At 40.0% G+C, this 15,674-nt stretch overlaps 1 protein-coding gene across 1 annotated transcript in view; it reads left to right on the top strand.

Moving 5' to 3' along the window:
- Positions 1-15,674, top strand: part of FAM135B (family with sequence similarity 135 member B) — a 126,248-nt gene that overhangs the window by 65,625 nt on the left and 44,949 nt on the right. The window contains exons 5-6 of the mRNA XM_041479394.1: positions 982-1,155; positions 11,743-11,869. Coding sequence (XP_041335328.1) covers positions 982-1,155; positions 11,743-11,869 — 301 coding nt within the window. The remainder of the gene's footprint in view (positions 1-981; positions 1,156-11,742; positions 11,870-15,674) is intronic.

Here is a 15,674-nt window from a genome sequence, read left to right as displayed (position 1 = left end):
TGATTTTAGAAAATTATATTCTGCAAATATCATTGAAACATTTCTTAGAACTAACCATGCACCACTCAACCATCTATTCCTAGGTTTTCTGAGCTCTGGGAAACAATTGTCTTCAGAAGTGTCTTTAATGCCTTAAAATAATTCCTCTTTAGAAGTTTCACTTGCATTGGGAGGATCTGTGTAGGCATCCTCCAGGTTTACAGCTCAGTCTCCTGTCCTGTAGATGACTCAGATGTCATGTGTTGACTGCACACTAGGATAGTTATTCTGGAATAGTTATAAACAAACTTCAAATTAAAGTCTTGACTTTTATTTACTGAAAAAAAAAACCAAGCAAAAAAACCAACCCAAAACTCATTGAAGCTAACCCATCTTGTACTGTTTCTCTGCAGTTACTTCAATTTCTCTTTTGAATTTTGTCCTCTTCCAAAAAGTTTTTTTTTTCAGATCAACAAACTGGAAAGGAACTCTGAATATTTTCAGCTATATCTGACACAGGACTGCTTCTAACTCTCACAGATTGCTTGAGCTGATTGTCCTTACACAGAAGAACACAAGCAGTGTGGTGTCCCATCTATGAACGCTCAAATAAACTGAACAGTTTGCTAAATACATTTGCTTCTGCTGTTCAGATCTTTATGTGCCTACTAGTGCATAGCTGGACATCAAGGGCAATCACCAGGGAAAACCAGAACTGTGTCACATCTGTTCTTCTTGTATACTGTATATTCATATATAACTCTGCATATGTTCTTTATGTTTTTGTACTTCTATTTACACTAATTATATCTACATTAGTATTAATATTTATGTTTGGCACAAGCACAGCACAAGATGCTCTTCAGTTAGGTTGACACTTACGAAGATGGGGAGGGATAAAATTTCACCTCAAGCCATCTCTGTCTGCTGCCTGTAGCACGTTACAGGCTGTGCCAGCTCAGCATTCCCCTGACCCATTTCGTCCACCCCTTTCCCTTGCAGGCTGAGGGATGTGCCAGCCATCCCCATGATCAGCAGCCGCACTCTGTGCCTGCACTTCCACCCCCGCAGAGGGCTGCACCACCACGTTCCGGTCATGTTCGACTATTTCCACCTCTCCGTGGTCTCCGTCACGGTGCACGCCTCCCTGGTGGCTCTGCACCAGCCTCTGATCAGGTAAGGGGCACAGGATATCAGTGGGAGGGCAGAGGAGCTTCCTCTGCTGACTTCTGTCATGCAGTTTGCTCATTGGATGGGAGAAGCAGAGAGGATAATTTAATTTAAAGGTTATTGGTCTTGGGCTGAGAGGCTGGAGATTGGGGTTTAGAACTCTGACACAGGCCTCTTCCCTTGGTAAGACACTGGGGGTCTGGTCAAAAAATAACAAAATTTTGGGAAAGAGGTTAAGAATTTGGGTTAGCCTTGCTCTCTATTCCCCACCTGCAATGGGGAAAATGCAAATTGTGTTTTCCTTGGTTGTTTTTCCTCTTTATCCTAAAAGCATTTACGTTTTTCCTCTCTGATGATTTGTATAGCATTCAGGACAGCTGGACTCATCCATGGCCTCTGTGCATGAGCATAATTCATAAAGTGGTTAGGAGGAGGCACTCAGGAGTCAGTGCTGGCTAAGGCTCCACTGGGTTTTTCTTTGCAGCTTCATCTGGTGCAGCACTATAATACCAGCTGCCATGGGGTCTAGGTGTGGTTTATGTTATCTGTTTCATAATGACAAGAAAATAATTCAGAACTCCTTCAAGTAAAACAGGGCTGGAGGTCAATATTCTCTAATATTTAGAGCAGGTGAAGGGAAGCAAAGGTCTTTCTGGCAATTTACTTAGAGCCCAATCTTGTCACCACATGAGATGGAGAGGGCTGGGAGGGAGGGAACTCCTTTGGTTTTGAAGCAAAATGCAGCATTCAGATTTGTTCAGTTTCCCTTAACTCCAGTAAGGTCTTTTTTTCTGAAATGACCAAGAAATATTAATGTTGTTGAATACTGAGCGAACAGCATGGTGTGAGAAAGGAAAGATGAATCTGTAGAGTTTGTTTTCCTCAGGTTTGGTGTTTTGACTAAATTCTTTGTTTCAGTTCTCCATTAGTGTAAAGGCATTGCTTGAACATGATGCCACAGAATGAACTGGGATTGTAAAAGGCTGAGCCTGAGATTGTGAGAAGTTGAGAAGTTGTGGATGCCCCATCCCTGAAAGTGTATAAGGTCAAATTGGATGGGGCTTTGATCAGCCTGGTCTAAGGGAAGGTGTCCCTGCCCATGGCAGGAAGGTTGAAACAATACAACCTTTAAGGTTCCTTCCAAACCAACCCATTCTAAGGCTGAATGATTCTGCGAGATGTGACAGGGATGTGTCTCGTACCAGCAGATGAGACTGACATGTCTATGTTATGCTGATGTGATACAGGTAACTGCTGTATCTTTGATTTTCTGTCTGTTGACTTCTTAAACAGTGAATTAGATTCTAACAGACTACTTCTAACCAGAGAGTTTTGATCAGATAATTTGTTCATTGTTCTACTACAGGAAAGGATGAAGGAACAATAGCTTAAGAGGCTTAATGACTGTTTTCAGTTCTGTGTTATCCTATAATGAATGGGGCTGCACAGCCTTGTTACTGGTATTAGGCATAAATCACATGATGAGCAACTGTTCCACAGTCAGATTATTATAGCTTTTAAAGTCCTATTTTGTGGACATTTGTGAAGTATACAATTTATTTACTTAATGTGGTGGAATGAAGGTTTTTTGCAACACAATATACAGTCTCATTTGCTTAAGCCCATAAAATCATTTTAAACTGTGATAGCGAGGATTTATCTTCTTCTTGATAAATATTCCAAACACAAAGAGTTTTTACATCATGCATTCTCTATGTATAAATCAGGATGAAGACAGTAATGTAAAATAAATGGCACTTCCAAGCACTCTAAAACAAAACCAGTCAATTAAAACTTATTTGGGTTTCCCAACACTCAGGACTTTGCATTTCATAATTTATCACTGGAGTACATTAGGAGCATAAAAAAATTAAATATACAATCAGATTTTTTTTTTTCATAACACAATAGGACCTGAATGACTATAGAGTATTTTTTTAAATCACATTATAGAAAAAATAAACCCAAAATCATACAATCACAGAATGGATTGGGTTGGAAGGGACCTTAAAGATTAGTTAGTTCCAGCCCTCCTGACACAACTCTTCCCACTAGACCAGGCTGTTCAAAGCCCCATCCAGGCTGGCCTGAAACACATCCAAGGATGGGAATGATTACATTATGAAGGAAAAAAAAAATCTATCAGTGTTTCACTGTGGTTTCATTTGCTACCTTGAACTACCCTATCATGGTACATACCTTGTGTGTATATACACATTATTCCTACACATATCTGTAGACCCATATGAAAAATTGCAGTAGTTCTAGACCTACCCTGAAAATAATTATGTAAAATTGAAATTCACTGCTGTATTGAAGATTTCCTGCAACACCACTTTGTGTAAAGCACATCTATCAGCTCATACATGCCATGTGGACTCAGCTTTTCAAACTTTGTCAGCTCTGATGACAAATTAGGTACTCTTGTTCAAGTTTTTCCATGTTGTTTGTGTTTAAAGAGGAAAATCAGCAAGACCAATCCAGGCCTTTCCCTTCAGGGTAATGTATACTCACAAACAGCTCCTGCTGGGGAAACCTTTCCAGGGTGCTTCCATTACCTCCTGCTTCTTTAACAAGTGAACATTTTGATATTGATGTTTGTCCTGGTTAAAAATTCTGATATAATAAATATTACATTAGGTTTGAGACTTTGACGCCCTCACCTTTTACCAGCCTGAGAATGAGTGAAATTCACCTGTCTGGGATCTTTTGCAGTCTTCTGGATACAAATTTTGTGATTCAGCTTTTCTAAAAAGTGTAACAGAGCTTTTTGACGGAGTCCAAGTTCATGGCAACTGCTAATGGCTTTGTGGATTTGCTGAGAAAGTGAGAGGGTGAGTAGGAAGGTGGTGAGGCAGACTTTGAGTGAGCTCATCTCCAGCTTTGTTAGCACAGAATCATAGAATGATTTGGGTTGGAAGGTACCGTAAAGATATTTTAGTTCCAACTCTCCTTCCATGGGCAGGGACACCTTCTACTATCCCAGGCTGCTCCAAGTCCCATTCAGTCTGGCCTGGAGCATTTCCACGGATGAGGCATCCACAGCTTCTCTGGGCAACCTGTGCCAGGGCCTCACCACCCTCACAGTAAAAAATATTCATTCTAAAATCTGAAAAACATCCTTTTTTTCAGTATTAAGCCATTTCCCCTTGTCCCATCACTACATCCCCTTGTCAAACATCTCTCTCCTTTTTTATAAGCTACCCTTAGGTACTGAAAGGTGCTGCAATGTCACCCTGGAGCCTTTTCTACTCGAGGCTGAACAACCCCTGCTCTCTCAGCCTGTCCTCAGAGGAGAGATGTTCCAGCCCTCTGATCACTTTTATGGCCTCCTCTGGGCCTGATCTGAGAGGTCCACACTATCCCACAATTTCTGTGCTGGGGATGCCAGAGCTGGATGCAGCCCTGCAGGTGGGGTCTCACAAGGGCAGGGCAGCGGGTCAGAATCCCCTCCCTTCACCTGCGGCTCATGGAGCTTTGGATGCAGCCCAGGACGTGGTTGGGTTTCTGAGCTGCACATTGTTGGCCCCTCTCCAGTTTTCCATCCACCAGAGCCCTCAAGTTCTTCTTTGCAGGGCTCCTCTCAATGAGTCTCAGTCTGTACTCTCACCTGGGAATATCCAAACTCAGGGATCCAACTTGGATCTGTTGACCTCATGAGGGTCTTGTGGGCCCACTTATCTCCAGAGTAATCATATTTGCTGTACCTGTGGGATGACCACAAGCATGGTGTGATGCTTTGGTGCTTGGATTGCCTCATCTCTTTGCTCCTTGGGCAGCTGCATCCCCCTGCAGCAGAGAAGGGACTGCTTAGTTTGACTTGTTCTTGCTGAGCTCTGAGCCAGAGCTTGGTTAAAAACTCTTTCTCTCATCCTTAGAGATCTTTGACTTCTCTAGAAAGCACCCCAGGAGTGGCTCAAGAAGCTGGACTGCCAGGGACCAAGTTCAAGACTTTTCTTTCCAGGCAGAAATGGAATAATAGGGGAGAATTGTTATGTAGGGCTCAGCAGCTGTGATAGCTGTTGTCTTGACCTGAAACACTTCTGCCCTCACGTGTGTCTTGCCCTAAACCCAAACCCTTTGACAAGGCACAGCAGGACACTGTGACACCAGGGCTGGAGCTGTGGCAGAGCAGTGACAGCTGCTGTGCTATCTGTGGTGTCTGCACTGAGTGCTTCTGGCACCTGCAGATCATGGAGTAGTATTTCAGACTTTTAGAGAAATAGAGCAGAACCTTCAGCAGCAGCTGGGTGCCCCATCCTAATATGACACAAGTGGCAGTTCTCTTTGGAAAGTTGAGGGCTTGCCTCTGGCAACCTCATTTTATCCAGGGTGACAGGAGATGAGCAGGTGAGCCTGTCAAAAGAGAACCAAAAAAGGGGAACAGTGTTCAAGCTTAAGACTGCTCCCCTGCTGAGACACTGGCCTCCTTAAACAGCCTAAATACCTTCCATTCTCTTACCTAAGATCCAGGGACTAAATGTGGGCAGACACTTGTAAGAGGAAGGTGAGGAGGAGGAGGAGTGGGGGCTTTGGACTCAAGTTTTCTCATTTGTATGGATGAGTTTGGTTTCTGGCCCGAGGCACTGACTTCTCCCCTAGCTCCCTGTCACTAGCCAGGGCTGTAAGTGCAGCCAGTGCTCATTAGCCAGCTGCAGCTGTTAGGAAAGACACTTTGCTCCAGCATAACCCAGACTTCAAGAAATACTTCCTTTTTTTTTTTTCCCAAAGGAAAATGTGGTGGGTCTGTGGTGTAGAGGTCTGCATAGTCTCAGGCATGCTGCAAGCACAGTGCCTTACTTGCACTGGACTCACTTAGGAGGCAAACACAAGAAACGTGGCTCATTAATTTTAGAGAGCTCTTCACTGCTTCCCAAAAAATAAAAACCCAAACCACCAAGGAAATTAAAAAAAGCCAGTCTTGAAATTGCTGCAGATAAGCAGATTCTTTGCCATGGGCAGCTGGCAAACCTGTTTCCTCTTGCTTACACATGAAAGGGGTTTATTTTTCCCAGCTTCCTGGATTCTCCTCAACTTTCTATTCCTTTCCCCAATTCCATACATAAGTTTATGTGCAAAAAAACCAAAGTAGGCTTTCAGGATTTTACTTGTTAACATTGAATTCTTAATTGCTCATCTCCAAATCATTGTGGAAAAACAAGAAATCTTGGTGGAATCTGACATGGAGAACAATATAATATAAATTTTGTTGGTGGAGCAACCAAGACACAGATACTCAGTTTTTCAGTGCCTTTACCTTGTTCTTTCTGGAAGAGGAATCAGAATCAGAGGAACACAGTGTATTTAAAGATTGCTGATCTATCCCTGATCTTCTTCTCTGCTTCACTGCACTGAGGAATTAGACCAAGCCTGGCCCTTCTTGAGCAATTTTATCTCACCTACATTTGTTTACTTCCAGGCATCCTCCTGTTCCTCAAAAGCACAACTGATCCATCTATAAATGATGCACACACTGTGCTGCCTTGTGTACCTTGAATCTGGGTGCAGATTACGCAGGTCCATTCTCCTACAGCTGGAAGTGCTGCTGACTCCTACCTATGGGCAGCTTGTGTCTGAAACTGTACAAGTATTGTACTGGGGACTAAAATTCTTTACTTATTTCCCCTCTCCACCCTGTTTGAAAATAAATTAATCTGTAGAAAGAAAATGGAATTTTTATGCAGTAAACAGCTATTCCTTCCATAATATGTTTATTAAAATCATACTGGTTTATATTATTTTCCTCTAGGAGCTCACCTATAACTGGATGATTTTTCCTTTGAATTTTCTTTTATTTCGTAGTTTGTTTCATATCTGCAAAGATAAACCTCCACTTTGGCTGCCATTCTCCTGTGCTGCCAGCTGAGAAATCACATAAGAAAAACATGACAACTTCTGAGTCAAATTTAAAAAGAAAAATCCCACTCAAAAGTAAATTAAATATCACCACATGGCTTTATCTGCTTTCAAGTTTTATAGCAACTAAGGTTAAGTTCAGGACAAAGGAGCCAGCATTTTCCAGCAGTCAAAATCAAAATTAAAGATTTCAGGCCAGATTCCCCCTTGACTCTGTTTGGTATCTAAGGAGAGATATGTATTTTCATTAAAATTTAATTTTAATAAACCTTATCAGTTTTACCCAAAAAAGCTCAGAACATTACAACCTTAGTGAAACTCCTTGGGTAAGAGAGGACCATGTCTAGAGGAACACAATCTGTAAACATCCAGATCATTCTTTAAAAAAATAACAGATCACCCATGTACCCTATGGCCATGTACCAGTAGGAATTTGCCAAAAGCTATATTAAAGTTTTGAGTTAAAACAGTGAGGGTAATTAGTGTTGTCACTACAATTTTCCTATCTATGGGAAAAGGAAGTTACTGGTGAAATGCAAATAGATGGTAGTGGGGACTGTGAGGGTTTAATTCTGATTTGTGCTATTTCTATGGAACTGACTTATATTTTCAATTTTTAAAGCAGTAATATTTATGTATAAGGGCCTGAGATATAAAGAAGTGGTTTCTCCAAGGATCTGGTCTAAATGGCATACAAGTTCATTTCTTGAATTTTCACTCCTGTTTTACTCACAAGATTGAAATTTCTTGTCATTAGAAATGTAATGACTGTGTGTGTATGGAGATATTGTTTGGGTTTTTTTACAGTTTGATAATTTCGTATAGTGCAAGATGTTTTTTTTCCCAAGCAAGAATCAGAACCCAATTTTTTTCCCCCATTCTGCTAAAAACTTTGCTTTATGAAAAAATTGTTTTGCTTACCAAAAAAAAAACCCAAAATAACTAAACCCTTCTCTGCTAAAAAAAAAAAACGCTTACCAAAAAAAAAAAAACCCAAAATAACTAAACCCTTCTCTGCTACAAAAAAAAAAAAAAAAAAAAAGACCCAAAACCCCCCAAAAAAAACTAAAAATGAAAGAAAAATATTTCTTTTTGGGCAGGTGAATCTGAAGGAGAGCATGGTTTTCTATTAAGCTTCCCTAACGTAATTTTTTAAATTTACTTCAATAACACATCTGAATTAACATTTATCAAGGCCTTTCAATTTCTTATGCTTAGAAACTGTCATTTCATTTATATGTAAGATAATTGTCCACAGAAGAGAGAAAAACAGGTAATAATAATTTAATATTTTGTGCTACACGAGAACCTAGTGTTACCACATTGAATTCTGCAATAGCAAGTTCAAAAGAACTAGAAAGTTCAGCACTTATTACAATGAGCAATTCATTCCAAAAGATGTTACAGGGGCCAAAAGTATAAATCACAAAGTCATGGACACAAATTCATAGAAGGTAACCATGACTCTGGACATAATTGCGTGAATATAACCTTTGAGTCAGAAAGGTCTTAAATTTTGATTGCTGGATCTTGCAGGCTGTAATGAAGGAAAAAAAAATGGACTTTTCAAGGCAGTTTACTGTGCTGTGTGTCCACAAATGACTGCTGTAATAATTGGGAGACTCCTTTGAAGGACAAGGGTATAAAATCATAGAATTATAGGATGGTTTGGGTTGGAAGGGACCTTAAAGATCATCTCATTTCCTGCCATGGGCAGGGACACCTTCCACTGGACCAGGCTGCTCAGGGCCCCATCCAACCTGGCCTTAAAAACTTCCAGAAATGGGGCAAAATCTACAAATTCTCTTGGTAACCTGTGCCAGGTTACCTGTGCTACTCATGGTCTCATGGATAAGGTCAACAAAATGCCAGCTCAAAAAGAACCCATAAAACATTTCACTGAAAACATTAATAGTTCTGCACACACTTTAATCCTCTTGGGCACACACACATGTTACCTCTTTTGACCTTTTTTATCCTGACTCCAATTAAAAGCTGAAGTTATCATACTGGATAAAGATCTAAATGTTGATATTAAATCAGTGCTATTAAATAGATAGTCAAGATGGACATACAAGTAACCAAGGTTCATGATTCATACAAATGAGCAGGTTTGCAGAAATAATTAGAAGAAATAAATACAGCGAAAAAATAATTGATAGCAAATGAACCTGTTATTGCTAATAAAAATTTTCTTCCATCGTAATATACTTCAGACAACATTAGAGGGACTCAGCAGTTTGTAAGCCTTCCACTTAAACTTTTCCTCAGCAGACTGATGATGTTTTGGCATGTTTCCCAAAAAAAGGTTTTTGTTTTACAGTGCTATGGGAAATCAATTTCCATAAAACCAACAGATTAAAAACCCTTGTCTGCTGTAAAAGCAAAAGATAAATAAAAAAAAGGCATTAAAAAGTGCTCTTCTTTCCCTTTAAACCTTTGAAAGCTTTGCTCATATTCAAATGAGGAGTTTTTCATGTGCACAGATCATTTGTTTAAGCTTCTCTCTCTGATACCAGAGCAATAATTTTTTATTTTGGTTTCTTGAGCCTTTCCAGCAGACCACAGCAGACAACATCGTTTAATAACAGCTGAAATTATTCAGAGCAGTGTATAGCTCTTGTCTGTTGGAAAAAGCTTTATTTATTTGTTTATTTATTGCTTTTATCTTAAATGGTGCATGTAGGAAATACATGGAAAGGCTTCATGCTGCTTAGAAGCAAACAGCTGGAAATTGCTTTGATCACATAAATTCGAATATACATAAGTAAGAATAGATATTTGCTGATTTGTTCTACCCCTTCCTCCTTATGGAATGACCTTTTTGCCAGTATTTATCTATAACAAGCTGAAGTTTTGTTCTACAGACAAGACAGGGATTTGTGTTTAACCTTCTGAAACTGGTCCAATTTGTAATTTTGCTTGAGATTCTTTTTCCAATGTTGCAAAACTCTTTCACACCAGAACCTCACCTTTTTATGGCTATTAATGATTTCAAGAAGCATTTGGGCAATGCTGTCGGGCACGAGGTGTGATTCTTGGGGCTGCCCTGTGCAGGGTTAAGAGTTGGATTTAGGTGATTCTTGTGGATCCTTTCCATCTCAGGATGTTCTGTGATTCTATGATTCTCTGTTTTCTGTGTGTTTCTGTACAGCACTCAGCACTTTCTGTCCTTAAACCTGAATCTGGTGTAAATGTCAATTCATTAGTTTTATCTGACCTGATGTGGCCACATGATACATATCTGCACAGAGGAATAACCTCAGATTGGAAGGGCATTGCAGCAGGAATGGCACTTCCCTGTGGCTTCTAGTTCTGGCACATTATGTTTTTAAGATGTTTTTTGTGTTCTCCATCCTGAAAGTTTTTATTCTTTCAAGAAGACCAGGTCTCCTGGTTACAGTAGGATTTGGGATGCTTGGATGGGCATCAGAAACCTGTGGATGGCGATCCCAGTCTGGGAGCTGTAGCACAAAGCCAGCGGCATTGCCTCTGCACTTGGTACAAACAGCAAATCCCCTTTTTCTCTACAATCCATTATGTCAGTTCCACCTCTGCCTACATGTTTTTTAAGAACCCTTCTGGTTACTTTCATTGCACTTTAGTGATCACAGTTGGAAATTTGACTCATGGCATTCCCCACCAGTAGACAGATTTCCCTCTTGAAATCTTGATGTAGTTTGTGTACAGCATGTGTTAGCAGAGGGACTAACAGAATGGTTATCTCATCTCCAGTTGTTGATGAGACAGTCATCCAGTCTCTCTTTACAGTCCACAATTAGAATTAAATACTTGGAGAGTAGAATTCCTCTGATCTGTCTGATATCACTGCTTCAGCAAGAGGTGACTCATGCTGGAAATGCCAATTCCTCTCCAATGAATATAAAGGCAGCCCACATCATTAACTGGGGTCTAAGTACTGCTCAGATGAATCCAAATTATGATCCCTGGCTGTGCATCAATACTCTGGTGGGCTTGATGCTGAGTAAACCCTAGACAGGTTATTCCACCCTTAATGTGTTCTTGGTCTTAAATAGTAAATGTACAAACATAGCCAGAAGGGAGCACTAACCACAATAGTCAGCACTGAGAATAAAGCAACTTACATTCTGTCAGTTTTTTGTGGAAGAATTTGGATAACAATGAAATCACATTGCATCAGAAAAAATAATTTCTTTTTTGTCTTATCCTTTTGGTGCTGAAAGCTAATGCCATGGGAGAGTGCAAAGTGGCAACCAAACTTACAATCTATAACAATAAGTTTGGAATGAGAGAGAAAATATTGGTAGTTAGGAGAGATCATGCACCACTCAAAAAGGAAGGGTGATGTGGTTAAAGCCAGAGAGAAAGATGTTGCATCCAATCAAGGTGCAAGCTGATGAGAGGTCGCATAAGAATGTGATCCATGTGGATAAATGGAAAGGTTGTGCTGGTGAGATATCATGCTGGAAAAATATCTGTAAGAGAGCAGAGAAAGGAATGGAGATAACACACAAACCACTCAACTGAATGCCTGGAAAACAAACTTCCTTCACATTACTTGAGCTACTACACACTGGACAAGGATAATTTTCAAGGAAAACATGAATTTACAGTGCAACTTGAAATAAACAAAAGCACAACTCATCAAAATCGTAAATCTTTTCTAGAGCAAGGAAATAACACTGGGACGACAATGATTCTTCTCTAAAAATGCTCCTCCGATTACTTTTTTCTTCTCAATTTTTCTCCTTCTAGTTTTGCTCGTCCAGGAAAAGGTTCATGGCTTGGTAAAGGCAACCTGGAGGCGGGACCAGACCAGACCGGTATGTCATTAGAAAATCTAGTGTTTGGAGCTGGCTACTGCAAACCCACTTCTTCAGAGGTAAGGAGGATGAGGAATGATGTCTTACTTCAATTCCGTCACACAGTGCCCTCATTGTCTGTGGAGAGCATGTCATGGTTTTATACTTCCTGTAGAGGGATTTTTTGGAAGAGCAACCCTTCAAACATTTCTGCATGAGCCACCTGGCACGTAGCTACACAATTCCTGGATGTTCAGCCCCACCTGCATGGACCATTTCATGGTTCAAGGTGTAGGAATATACATACCCCTCATGGACAGTGACACTTTTAAGACAGGATTCACCTGACCAGGTGTCTGCTGTAAGGTGAAATTAATTATTCAGTAAATGGTCCTGGCTTTCAGTTCTTGTGTATGACAGTCAGAGGATATGAGTCATTATTAAGGATGTTGTGAAAGAAGGTTTTGTGTCCAGAGTATTGTGTGTGTTGGTGACAGGGTGTTATACACGAAGCAGGTCCCACAGTTATTGTGTGTCTTTGATCTTGGTGCTTACCACAGGTAAAAAGGAGAGCTCTTTGTGCAATTTTTAAAAGAAAGTTGTTGTTTTTAAATGATGAATTGTTTTCTTGTTGATATTTTACTAATTTCTTTTTTATGTTTTTTAAGTGCTAGTTTGGTGGTTGTTTCCTCAGCTCTAGAAACTCACCCCAGAATATTGTAACCATTAACCTGTTAAGAAACTTTGATTCAAGGCTTCTGATTAACATGCTGCCCTCAGCTTCCCTCAACCTTTTCTGTCAAAGCTTTTCTGTATAAATATTAAAAATATGCAAGCCTAGAGCACTTGGTGCAGAGGAACTACCAGGGAATTAATAAGGGCTGAGAGAATGTTTGGCCCGAGGCTGCTATCCCTAACACTGGGGCAGTGTATGCTTTTGGCAAACAAACTGACCTCAACCTCTGCCTCTCTGCTACACAGTCACATCACAGACATTTAAATAGCTGTTTGTACTTTAGGCTAATCTCATCACATTAGAAAGAGTCTTCTTTGGAGAGTGGTGCCTATTTTCATTATCCTCTGGACAAGTCTCTGTTGAAATAAGAGAAATGGAAAGCTCTCCACTCCCATTTTTGCTTTTAGTCTCCATGGAAAAATCTTGGTCTGTTGTAATTAGAAAACAAAACAAACAAACAAACAAAAAAAAAAAAAAAACAAAACAAAACAAAAAAAAAACCCAAAAAACAAACCACCCTTATTTCCTTCCCAGTTTTCTTCCTTAGCTGAAAACTCTATCTTCTACCTATCTCTCTAGAGCAATTTTTTTTTTTTTAATGTCAGAATAATTGTGAGTTAACCTTAACTGGAAGCCAGGTGCTCACCAAGCCATTCTATCATTCCCCTCCTCAACAGGACAGGGTGCAATAGAGAAAAATTGTGGGTAGAGTCGGTTTAATTAAGCAAAATCAAGGCCATGTGCAGAAGCAAAGGAAAACAAATGATTCATTCTCTCCTTCCCATCAGCAGCTGATGTCCAGTCACTTCCTGGGAAGTGGGGCTTCAGGGTGTGAAGTGGTTTCTCTGGAACACAAACTTTATAACAGATTCTCCCCCTTCTCCTTCTTTTCCTCAGTTTTTATTGCTCAGCCTATTTATTACACATCCTATGGTATGGAATATCCCTTTGGCCAGTTTGGGTCAGCTGGCCTGGCTGTGTCCCCTCCCAGGATCTTGCCCACTCCCACCCAGCTGATGGGGGAATGTTGGGACAGTGCTAGAGCTGGTGCTTGATGCCTTGTGAAGGCTGATCTAGAATAGAGACCAAACAGTGTAAAAGAATAAAGTAGGGATTTATTAAAAGGCCTCCATGGATACACCTTGGGCAGCACAAGAGCCCAGCCAGGGCTATACCCAAGGTGAACCAAAATGGTCACAAAATTACGATGGTCACCAAAGTCACGATGTCTCTCACTTCTATAAGTTCTGGTCCGTTAGCATGTTGGAGTTAACTGTCCAGTTATAGCTGTAGCTTATGAAGGCCCATCTTGTTTTTCTCTCTTCAGTCCACTGTTGTTTATGCTCTTGGGCCTGAAATTTGGATCATTTGTCCTTAGTCTCCAGCTAGAGAAGAAATTGTTTTGTCTACCTGCTCTGTGAAGAGAGCTAACTATCCCATTAATATGAAGCTCAGAACTACACCCTGAAGCAGTACAGAATCTGAAAAATATAAAAGCTAAAACCTGAGGCATCCTGCTCAGCAGTAGCCAAAACACTGCAGTGCTACCAACACCTCTGCAGCCACCAATGGCCAGCACAGCACTGGGAGGGCTGCCATGGGGAAAGGAAACTCCATCCCAGTCAGAGCCAATACAATTATTATTATTATCCTAGCAGATGAACTATGAAATACCAAAAGGAAATTGCTCTACCAAGACCTGGCTTTAGCACACTGCTACCCTGCAGTCATCAGAATTCCACATACCAACCACCATAAATATAGTGCTGCACAGTCCACATGGGCAGATGTGCATTTGCTTAGCTTCAGAAACCTCCATAAGTCATGACATCTGTTCTTGAGCTGTGTTTTAATTTAATAGACCTTTTTGCTTATGCATGATGCATGATAATGAGCAAAAGCTATTTTCTCTTGGCTTAACATAAAAAAAAAATAAATAAAATTCAGAGCTAGAAAAGAAACTGTTGTGGGGCTAGACCCAACTCCAAGCAAAGGCCATGTGACTGACTGCTGGTTTATATGGAAGTTTATATCAGGCTGTTAGGGATTGAAGGAAGAGAAGTAATATTAGTTTTTTCTGTGCTGTAGTACTTAGCACTAGGTCAACTTTTCTTCCCTTTAAAAACTTCTAGATACTATTCCAGGTTGTTTGAATATATTTGTTAAACTTCAAATGCTTTGGAGAATTTTGCATCACTGCTAGTGGGCATGAGAATGGATTCTACCCTTTTCATGAAATAAACCCAAAACCTGCAGACCTTTCTGATTACTTTATGCATATTTTTGTTTGAAAAACAAAAAAACTCCCTACTGCATGTCTGAATTGGTAACTGTTGAATACCAGAACTCAAAATATACCACACATATTTCTGTTTGTAAACTATTCTGATTTGATGCAACTGGCTAAATCTAGGGTGAAACATAAATAGATCTGTTTTTTTTAGGGCTGACAAAACTTCATTGAGAGGCAGGACATGGGGAAATCACTTTTATAGGGATGTTGGTTACTTTCTTTTTATGTCATAAGCTGCCATGGAACATTTAGTTCATGGTTGGTCTATGGACTATGGATAGTTGGTCTATCCTGTTTTTAATTTGTTTAGTTCTGTTTTCATCTCCTACATTTCATTTGCATTTCTGTGTTTTCCTTGATCTAAGAAGTCTCCAGGCTTAAGCTCTTAAAATGCATCTCCTGGGCAAGTACCTTCTGTTTAGTATCTTTTCTAGGGAACCAAATGTGATTATGCAGTTTACTGTAAGATTGAAAACAGCCAAGACTTTCCTTATTTTAGCCTTAGTTATTGTGAGTAAACCAAAAAGATCTTATTTTTCCCCTGACAGCTACAGATAGATTATTCTTCCAGAATACTTTACCAGAATACTCCAGAATTCCAGTGCTGGAACTCTAAATCATTCCTATTGTACCCTTTTCCCCAAGTCTAGGCATAAAACCCCAGGAAAGGTGTAGTTTATGGTGTCTGAAGCTTTATTAATTTCAAAATGTATTCATTTTTATAGGTTTGGTATAAATTCTACAAGTTCAAGAAACAGATTGGATAACAAAAGTAAATTCTGTTCTCATTAGTGTCATCATATGCAGTAGATGGATTAGTGGCATGGTGTTTTGAGTTTATGTTGCAAGGTTTTTG

Source organism: Pyrgilauda ruficollis, unplaced genomic scaffold (assembly GCF_017590135.1).
Source record: "Pyrgilauda ruficollis isolate IOZ18807 unplaced genomic scaffold, ASM1759013v1 scaffold48, whole genome shotgun sequence".
NCBI classification, from domain to species: Eukaryota; Metazoa; Chordata; class Aves; order Passeriformes; family Passeridae; genus Pyrgilauda; species Pyrgilauda ruficollis.
This window is presented reverse-complemented; position numbering and strand designations above follow the sequence as displayed.